Genomic DNA, 10,666 nt, shown 5'->3' on the forward strand with positions numbered 1-10,666 from the left:
AATAAGACGAAAATAATTGCAGCTTGTAATAGAATCCACAAAGCGCAAAGTTCTTAGATTTTCCAAAGAAGGAAACGTTTAAAGTTACAGCTTTACCTCTGACTGCTACAGAGCATTGACACTGGAGCCTCAGGGAAAACTTCACTATAATGACTACAGGTTTTTTCCTTTTTTTTGTTACTTTGTTTAAGTAACAGTAGTGTTTTTAATCAGTAGATTATGTGGAGCATCCAGCACGCAAGTCCAAGTAAATTAGCTGTTGCCATAGAAACGATGTGTGGATTATGTGTGGAATACTTCTGGAATATGTGAGGATGATTTGTGGAATGTGTTTGGAATACTTTTGGAATATGTGTGGAATATGTGCAGAATACATCTGGGTTGTGTGAGGAGGATGTGTGGAATGTGTTTGGAATGCTTCTGGAATATGTGTGGAATACATCTGGAATATGTGAGGATGATTTGTGGAATGTGTTTGGAATGCTTCTGGTATATGTGTGGAATACATCTGAGTTATGCATGTATATGTGTGGAATACATCTGGATTATGTGAGGATGATGTAGGAACGTGTGGAATACTTCTGAATTATGTGAGGAGGATGTCGAATGTGTTTGGAATACTTCTGGAATATATGAGGAGGGTGTGTGGAATGTGTTTGGAATACTTCTGGAATATGCATGTGTATGTGTGGAATTCTTCTGGAATATGTGTGGAATGTGTGTGGAATACTTCTGGAATATGTGGAATATGTAAAGATTATGTGTGGAATATGTGTGAAATACACACAGAATAGAGTATGCATGGAATACTTCTGCATAGTATGTAGAATGTTTGTGGAATAGATGGAATACATTTGGAATATGTGATTATGTAAGAAATTTCATAATCACACAAATCCAAGTAAATTAGCTGTTGCCATAGAAAAAAATCACATATTAAAATGTGCACATCAAGATAAACCACAAGTTTGTATCATTAACTTTTATAATACAGTGCTGTGGAATTCTCGAATCTGATTGGTCTATCCCACAGTGCTGTATTATAAAGTGAAAGATTTCTACACACTGAACCAAGCTAACGGTTTGTCCAGCATGGGGCTGCAGCTAGCTCTCACTAGCCATCATCTACATCTGCCTACATTAGCAAATACATCAGTTACCTTGTAGTTAAACTGAACTGAATATGTATTTGAAGAATTCTCCTTATTCACTAAATTCGCTCAACTATCTGTGTCCTTTTTACCTGGTATACTATTTTCTTTAACTCTTAACTTATCACTGCATCACAGCCTCTCTCTCTGTCTTCCTCCCCTCTCGTCTCTGTGTTTCTGTAGGCTGAGAGGTGTGTGTGCCTCGTACTCCTCTTCCCGTGAATGCCTCTCACCATGGCTAAGAGGGAGACGGGCAGCACCAGCCCTGTGGTGCGACAGATAGACAAGCAGTTCCTGGTCTGCAGCATTTGTCTGGAGCACTACCACAACCCGAAAGTTCTGCCCTGCCTGCACACCTTCTGCGAGAGGTACAGTGTCATCACACAGGGCATTGGAGGAGTAACACTCAGACTTTAATTGCCTTTTTTTTTTCCCCCAAGTAGCAGCACTGACTAATTTGGGAAACTTTGAAAGCAGAAGTGCCTTAGTGGAGAAATGGAGTGAGCTTTGACCCAGATGAAGGATTTAATCAGAGAATTGCTTAAATACAAGATAGATTTCTAAACCACCCACTATGACTGGACTGCTAGAGCTGGATTTCCTTTCATGTTTTTTTTTTTTTTTAATACCAGTCATACCCATGTAAGAGATGGAATTTTTTTCTTTACTTTTATATGAATCCTGTGTTAGTCATCGGGTCAAAGCTCAGAAGCAGTGCATTTAAGTAACGCTGATGTTAAAAACCTAATTTTAACTTCTCTTAAATGCTTTTTGCACATTTTTCATGTAAAACTGATTTAAGAAGCATTACATATGAGCCACATGCATAAATCAGCAAAACAGGTTTAAGCCATTGAGCTTTTCACATTATTATAAGATGATGACATTATCATCTACAGAGCAAACTAAATCATAGCTGTTATGACACTGGTTGGAATTAAATGCGTTTTATGTGAGTGTGATGATGGAAATGATGCCTCAGGTAAAGGAATCACACTTTCCTGTGAGAAATGCGAACTACTTTACTAACAGCTTAACTATTTGGCAAGGCCTAAGCATATAATAATGGAGTTGGTTCCAGATTGCATATTTAGGAATATTTGTAGATGCAGACATTTTTACTGAGTATAAAGGAAAATTTTCCTGGTTTTTAATGACCTGTTTAGAGGTACTTTGGCATTCAGCCTGGAAATTCTGATTTAATTTCCAATCCAGAACTCTCCCACTCTTTCTCTCTCCACAGATGTCTCCAGAACTACATCCCACCACAGTCCCTCACGCTGTCATGCCCAGTGTGCAGGCAGACCTCCATCCTGCCTGAGAAAGGTGTAGCAGCTCTGCAGAATAACTTCTTCATCACTAACCTGATGGAGGTGCTACAGAGAGAGGCAGAGTGCTCGCAGCCCGAGGAGCGCAGCGTTCTAGAGTCAGCCAGCGCCGCCAACACGGCCCAGCCGCTGTCCTGTCCCAACCACGAAGGCAAGGTGAGGTATTTCATAAGAAACAGACATTTACACATACGAGGGGGGACCCAAAGATTTCAGAGGGATTCGACTGTGGCGTGTGCAGTCGGACAGATTTTACATTCAAGTGCTTAGGTGTCTGTGGGAAAGGAATAAACGTCTGGAGAAGTGGTGCACCCAGACCTGGATCTTGCACCTGCACACACTGCGCTGTCAAGCGATGAGTATTTAACCAGAAACAATGTGGTTATCACTTCACATCCACCGTATTCCCCAGATCTCGCTCCTTTCGACTTCTTTTTGTTCCCGAAATTAAAAATGAGACTGAAGCGAAAAACATTCACCGCCGTGGAAGAAATCCAGAAAAAAAAAAAAACGCAGGAAGCTCTAGACATGATGACAAAAGCTGACTACAGGAAATGTTTCCAGGAATGGGAGAAACGTTGGGACAAGTTTATCACATCACAAGGAGAGTACTTTGAAAGGGATTAAAGGAGAAATGCTGTACGTTTTATAACACTAGTTTTATTTTTAAACAATTCTGGGAATTTTTGTATGATGAGTATAATGAGTAATTTTGGTAATGACCATTGGCTGTTTTTTATGGTTTAGTCATCATTGTTTGTGCCATGATGGTCCTCACGTGTGCCCTCTGCAGGTGATGGAGTTTTACTGCGAGTCATGTGAGACGGCGATGTGTCTTGAGTGCACGGAGGGAGAACACCGCGAGCATGTGACCGTTCCTCTGCATGACGTTCTCGAGCAGCACAAAGCAGCGCTCAAGAACCAGCTGGATGCCATTCGCAACAGGTTCGAGCAAGGCAATATACCTTATCTTATAAAGATGACTGAATCTAAATTATGAGTCACCCGTGAGACACCTTGTGAGCCTTGAAGAAGTTCCTATACACCCCTTTTTACCAAGAGCAGCAAATATGAATGAATATTTCAGCATCAGTAGGAATGTCACCTATAAACTAATTTTATTCTGGACCAATTATTTAATACATCATTAAATCATATGTTTAATTGTGGATTCTGATTATCATTTCTATAGTAATTATTAGTAAATCATATCTATAGCACCAGCTAATTCACAGGGAGGGTCATGGCGGATACTCCACATAATCTAATGCTAATAAACAATAGTGTGTTTTATTCATTAATTTATTAACAAAGAAAATTGTAAGGTGTTGATATGGTGAATGATGTTGATATGGTTTATATAACATTTATGGAAGGAGTCTCCAATGTCTCAGTCCAGTGTTAGTTTTCCTCCACAGGAAAGTCTTCAAGACAAAGGACTTTGCGCTTTCTGGGTTCTCAGTGGTATGACGGGTTTATTTTTTGTCTTATTATTTCAAGACAGAGAAAAAGAGAGGCTGGTGAGATGTTTTATTCCTTACTTATTGCTGTCCATGAGTCACATTATGATCAGTGATGGAGAGTCAAAAGCTATTAGAACGTAGAAGTATGGATTCGGAATTATGCAACCAGTCGTGATAACTCAGTGTAACTACTGTGCTTTAAAACCAATAAAAATAAGATATGCAATTACAAAGCTAATTATCCACTCCTTATTATCTTCCAATCTTCTGCCTCACATTATTACAGCGCTTCAAAGAAACGAAATTAGTCTTCATTGCACGCCCACTGGTCTTACTAACAGACCTCCATGGTCCTCTGAGTGCCTCATGAATGTATTCAGTATTCAGAGGTTCATCATGAGATGTTTAACTCCTCTGCCCTGTTCTTCTGCCTCTACCTCCTCCTCCAGACTTCCTCAGCTGGCTGCAGCCATCGACGTAGTGAACGAAATCTCCAGGCAGCTCTCTGAGAGGAAGAGTGAGGCAATAACTGAGATCAGCAGCACGTTCGAGGAGCTGGAGAGAGCACTGAACCAACGCAAGAACACCCTCATCACTGACCTGGAGAACATCTGTAGCACCAAGCAGAAGGTACCGTAGCTAAGCTCAAATGAGCTCATGTGAATATCTCAGTAGCACATATTCTGAAGGATATGATCATGTAGATGAGCTCGAGCTCTGCACCTGCGTGATAGCAGTGTGTGCTGTGTCCCGGGTGCAGGTGCTCCAGGCCCAGCTGGCTGCTCTCCTGCAGGGGAAGGAGAATATCGAGAGCAGCTGCAGCTTCACAGAACAGGCTCTGAGCCACGGAAGCGCCACCGAGGTGCTGCTGGTGCAGAAGCAGATGGGAGAGAGAGTGGCAGCGCTGGCGCGCCACGCTTTCCCCGAGCAACCACACGAGAACGGGCACCTGGAGTGCCAAGTGGAGACCGAGGGTCTTCGTCGCTCCATCCAGAACCTGGGGGTTCTGATCACCACTAGTGCTGTGGGTCACACCAGCGTGGCTACAGGAGAGGGACTGCGGCACGCCGTGGTGGGACAACACACCACTGTTACTGTTACCACCAAGGTGGGTCATGCTGCTCCTGATACGCTAAACACAAATTAGTCTTATTACTTAGGGGCAGACAAGTCAGTAGCTCAGGCACCCGGGATAAGCTTATGTCTGGGCTATTAGTCTTTAATTCGCGGTTGACCAGCAAACAAGTAGGTTCAACAACCACAAAAGCAAAAACTCCACTTCATCTTGACTTATAAATATAATTCAATAAAGCTGCTATAAATGTGTCGGCTTAAGACAGTAACGTTAGAAGAGTGAAGAAATAGCTGCATGATAATGGTTAAAATATTCAAAATTAGTCACGATTATTTGTATTTGTATTATGCAATTTATGAATTTAAGTCTGTTTATTACTACATTTTAAAATATATCCCTTAAGCTATGATGTATTCCCTGGATATATTTCAAACACTGGATATATTTTAAAATGTAGTAATACACAGACTTAAATTCATAAATTGCATTTATTTACTGGATATAAATTACTGGATTTATTTTAAAATGTAGCAATGAACAGATGAAAATTCATAAATCGCAGAGTTCTATATCCAAACATTTTTTTTTAATAATTGTGGAAATTCAATAACACATATGAGTCTAAAAAAATTAAATAAGCTAAGATACTGTATCCGGTCATGCAGTAGTCAATATTTTCTTTTGGAGACCTTAAGAAATAGCCTACAGTGTAAGAGTCGTATGTATTTCAGTAGCAGTGAAATAAGAATAGGCATAAAAAAGGAACGACTTAAAAATAAAGGTTGTAAAAGGTTTCACCCTGAGTGCCTGACTTCAGTTCCTCAACATTATCCATTCCATTCTTTTTTTATTAATTTTTTATTGAAAAAAAAAAAAATACAAAAAACATAAATAACTGCAATGTTTTTTTTTTTTTTTTTCCTACTCAGGATAAGGCTGGGGAGTTGGTGAAGACAGGCAGCGCAGCTCTCGCTGCTCAGATCTCCGGACCCGACGGCTCTGTCACTGGCGCCGAGGTGACGGACAACAAGAACGGCACATACGAGGTGGGCTACACGCTGTCCAGCGAGGGCGAGTTCTCCTTCTCCCTGCTGCTGTACAGCCAGGCTGTGAGGGGAAGCCCGTTCCGCCTGCGCGCCGTCAAAGCCAGCGACGCTCCGCACTCCCCCGAAGACGTCAAGAGACGTGTGAAATCTCCAGCAGGAGGAGGAGGAGGGGCTCACGTCCGCCAGAAAGCACTGCGTCGTCCCGCCAGCATGTACAGCACCACCAAGAAGAAGGAGAACCCCATCGAGGACGAGCTCATCTACAGAGTGGGTGGGTGCAGAGAGGAAGTCAGCTGCTGGACTGGATTCATTTTATTTTTGTGTTAAAGTGGAGGATAGCACTCCAAAAATTAGTAATAGCGAAATGATAATTTAATATATTGATTTTATTGACCAAGGGAAGCACTGTTTAATTTTCAATTCTGATTGGTCAGAAGGTGTTGATTAATTTTCTGTAACAGCAGCTCTGACAGTAGTGCAGCAGCAGCAAATCACAGGTTTATATGAATACACTCATGTTGTGGTAAATTGTCAGACAGTTGCTCTAGACTATTTATAGCTTCTCACCAGTGTGGATGTTGCACAAGAGAATGACGGAATTGACGGAACTGAAATGCAAAATCTGGCCACCTGTCTGAGCAGCGTTTAAATCCGGAGATTTAAACAGAGGTCTGAATACTCATGTGCTGAGATCTGAGTACTACTTTTCAGTATTTCCTCCTCAGCACATGTGTTTAACTGAACTTTGAATAAAGTCCTAAAATTTCTGTAATGGTGATGTATCTTCATATTTTTGTGTCTCAGGGTCGAGAGGGCGTGAGCGGGGTGAGTTCTCCAACCTCCAGGGCATCTCCACATCCACCAATGGGCGTATAGTGGTGGCTGACAGCAACAACCAGTGCATACAGGTGAGGAGCCTCTCACATCGCATCACATCATCACATCTCTCACAGCACGGGTACAGAAAAAGTGTAATTTATTTATTTATTTATTTGGTCTTGCCAATTCCCACCCACAACCTAACTTTCTTCTATCACATGACATCTACCAACTGGGGAATGTGGGGCTAGTACATGCTTCCATGAAGGCAACCTCTACATCTTTTCACACTGCTGCTCATGCCACGTTACAGGGCAGTGTAACACGCTAGGAGGGAAAGTGCTAACTGCCCTATTTTTCATGCATGAGCTCAAAGATGCCTATGATTGGCTAGTGTCACTGTGAGTGACAGGAGAGGGCACATGTGACATCCCTCCCACCCTGAGAGCATGGCCATTTTTGCTCTCTTGGCTCATAGCCAAGGGATTCAAACTCATGTTCCCTGGAGAATAGGACAAACTCTTGGGGAGCCATTCTAGCAAGTGTCATTTTGTGGATTTGCTTGTTTATAGACTTTTTTTTTTTTTGTGGTTGTTGATGCTCTGCAGGTGTTCTCTAATGATGGTCAGTTCAAGCTGCGCTTCGGGGTGAGAGGTCGTTCGCCAGGGCAGCTGCAGCGTCCCACTGGTGTGACAGTGGACATGAATGGGGACATCATCGTGGCCGACTATGACAACAGATGGATCACAATATTCTCTTCTGATGGAAAGTTTAAAGTGAGTGATGGAGAATTCATAAATTTGTCAATTTCTTTTCCAAACTTCCTTACAATAGTTATTTATCTGTTTCTTGGTACTGCTTTAGAGTAAAATTGGAGCAGGAAAGCTGATGGGACCTAAAGGAGTAGCCGTGGACAAAAACGGTCATATCATAGCTGCAGACAACAAAGCCTGCTGCGTCTTCATCTTTCAGTCCAACGGCAAACTGGTGACCAAATTTGGAGCCAAAGGGACGTTAGACAGGCAGTTTTCAGGTGCTTTTTTTTTTTTTTTTTTTCTTTTTCTGAAATACTGATATAGTCTGTGACCAGCAGTATGTGGATCCCTGATCATCACAGTAATATGTGCTTATTGAACATCCTGTTCCAAATTTAGTCCCCCTTCACTGTAATAATAACTTCCTCTCTTCTGGGAAGGCCTTTTACTAGATTTTGGAGCATGGCTGTGGGGCTTTACACATTCAGCCACAAGAGTATTAGTGAGGTTGGGCACTGATGTCTAGAGAGGAGGCCTGGGGTGCAGTCGGTGTTCCAGTTCATCTCAAAAGTGTTCAGTCAGGGCTCAGTGCAGGACACTCGAGTTCTTCCACTCCAACCTTGGCAAACCATGTCTTCATGGAGCTCGCTTTGTGCACAGGAGCATTGTCATGATGGAACACGTTTGGACCACTTAGTACCAGTGAGGTGAAATTGTATTGCTAGCAGCATATACTGTACAGTTGTGTGCTTTTAACTTTCTGGTAACAGTTTGGGGAAGAACCACATATGGGTGTGTTGGTCAGGTGTCCACAGACTTTTGGCCATATAGAGTACAAAAGGGTTTTATTTAGTAGAAAATCAAATCCTTACGTATTAACTCTTAATCCTTCCTTCTGTTTATTCTAGATAAAATTACTCCAACCACCCCAACAGAGCCAAAGCTCAGTAAATCAGGCCCTGCCTTCAGTAAGTACCCTGTACATACCCTGTATATCAGCTATACTGTAAACACTGCATATAAAAAAAAACTTATCTTACTTTTTTCTGTTTTTCTTTGTTTCTCTCTACTGTGACATCTAGGTCCCCATTTTGTGGCCGTGAACAACAAGAATGAAATAATAGTGACAGACTTCCATAATCACTCTGTTAAGGTACACTACTGCTTCTCTGAACGTTGCTTAAGCTATTCAATGTCATTAAATCCTCCACTTCCATTTATTTATGTCAGGCTTATTTAGGGTGCTTATACACGGTTGGAAAAAGTAAACAAACCTTTTACCAAGTGTCTGTAGAAATCATAAATATTAGCAGAGCACAGAGTTGGCACTACACAAATGATTACATATTAATATCAATAATTAGTTTGAAATATTTTGTGTATGACATCTAGCATTTATTTTCACTTTTTCTCTGTCAGTGCAAATCTCCAGAACACATGCCACAGTTTAACAGCTTGCATCTATAAAAACATAAATGTTTCAACCCAAAATACATGGCATGTTTGGTTCACTTCGTTCAGCTGAGTCGATTCAGAGTCGATTCTCTTCCTTGGTACAGTTGAACCATTTGGAAGTGGACCAAGACCGCCTCACTCAGACGCTGAATGACCCGTTGTTTTGGTCCACACTCGAGTGTGATTGCTGAGTTCGTACCGAGAGTGAAACACACTAGGGTTCCATTCAAACAGACTAAACGCTGGTGTTTCCAGATGGTCTGCAGTGTGTGAATGGATGTGTGTGTGATTGTGCCCTGCGATGGGTTGGCACCCCATCCAGGGTGCCCCCCGCATTGTGCCCCGAGTTCCCTGAGATAGGCTTCAGGCTTCATCACAACCATGTGTAGGATAAATGGTACAGGGATGGATGGAGGGATGGAGGGATGGATGGATGTATGGAAGGTGTCCACTGATGTCAGTCTACTGTTGTTTAGGTTTATAACGCAGATGGCGAGTTCCTGTTTAAGTTCGGTTCTCATGGAGAAGGTAACGGCCAGTTTAACGCTCCCACAGGAGTGGCCGTGGATGGGAATGGAAACATCATTGTTGCAGATTGGGGTAACAGCAGGATACAGGTAAACTGCACTGTGTCTGTCTACTGCTAGAAATGTAATTACCATCTTGTCTTACTTGTCCTGCCACAACATGTCACAAACCGTTGTTTTTTTACCTCATTATAACTCCAGAATTCAACTCTTGGCTTGATTTTAATTGACTCTAGCATGCAGTAGGTTACGGATCTAAGCAGAATGACTGCATATCTCTGTCTGCAGCATTGTGTTTGATGGTTTGATGTCATTTTAATTAAACACATTCATTTCAGTTTACTCATGTGGCATATTCAGAGCAACACGCAAAATGTGCAAACAAGCTGTGTCACAAAGTCATTTGAGAGCCTGTAATTTTTTTTTCATATGTTTAATCATGAAAACATGTTGGATAAAAATAGAAGACTATATGCTATATAAAGCCCCCCAAACCTAATGCCTCCAGCCTTAGACATGTCTACATTACCAAACGCCATTCCTCTGGACATGTTACATGATCTGCATTGTGATATTGGTATGTGATTGGCTGATGATGCAATAAAATTTGCTTAGTATGTGTTGAATACAAACTCCAGTGAGATGACATTAATCCGTCCGAAAGGATTTAGTAATGGAAAAAAAAGAAAGAAAAAAAACAAACATGTTTAGACAGTGTGGACCAGATGAAGAACTGTTTAAATCACAATTCTTAATCAATCACACATTTCTGTTAAGAAATTTCAGTAACTCCATGACAGGATAGGCATTTCAGTGGGATTGATGTAGTGAAGTGAAGTGAAGTGAAGTGTATGAATGTATAAATGCATGGTTCCTGTTCTCAGGAATAAATCAAGAGTTAATTACATTTTGTGTATGTGTGTGTGTTTTTCTGGAGTCTTAATGAGTTTCAGACGAAATTAGACTGCATGTGTGAATGTGTATGAATTGAGAGCTGTAATAGTGATTACTTTGTGACTATATACCGTGTCTGTGTGTGTGCTGCAG

General features: G+C 41.5%; 1 protein-coding gene across 1 annotated transcript in view; it reads left to right on the top strand.

Annotated features, from left to right (window-relative positions):
* Positions 1–10,666, top strand: part of trim3a (tripartite motif containing 3a) — a 32,591-nt gene that overhangs the window by 18,220 nt on the left and 3,705 nt on the right. The window contains exons 2-13 of the mRNA XM_026934824.3: positions 1,335–1,519; positions 2,395–2,635; positions 3,273–3,424; positions 4,392–4,572; positions 4,703–5,050; positions 5,947–6,334; positions 6,868–6,971; positions 7,491–7,658; positions 7,747–7,915; positions 8,546–8,605; positions 8,720–8,790; positions 9,569–9,709. Of these exons, the coding sequence (XP_026790625.3) occupies positions 1,374–1,519; positions 2,395–2,635; positions 3,273–3,424; positions 4,392–4,572; positions 4,703–5,050; positions 5,947–6,334; positions 6,868–6,971; positions 7,491–7,658; positions 7,747–7,915; positions 8,546–8,605; positions 8,720–8,790; positions 9,569–9,709 (2,169 nt within the window). The 5' untranslated portion in view covers positions 1,335–1,373. The remainder of the gene's footprint in view (positions 1–1,334; positions 1,520–2,394; positions 2,636–3,272; positions 3,425–4,391; positions 4,573–4,702; positions 5,051–5,946; positions 6,335–6,867; positions 6,972–7,490; positions 7,659–7,746; positions 7,916–8,545; positions 8,606–8,719; positions 8,791–9,568; positions 9,710–10,666) is intronic.

This window comes from Pangasianodon hypophthalmus, chromosome 14, assembly GCF_027358585.1.
Source record: "Pangasianodon hypophthalmus isolate fPanHyp1 chromosome 14, fPanHyp1.pri, whole genome shotgun sequence".
NCBI classification, from domain to species: domain Eukaryota; kingdom Metazoa; phylum Chordata; class Actinopteri; order Siluriformes; family Pangasiidae; genus Pangasianodon; species Pangasianodon hypophthalmus.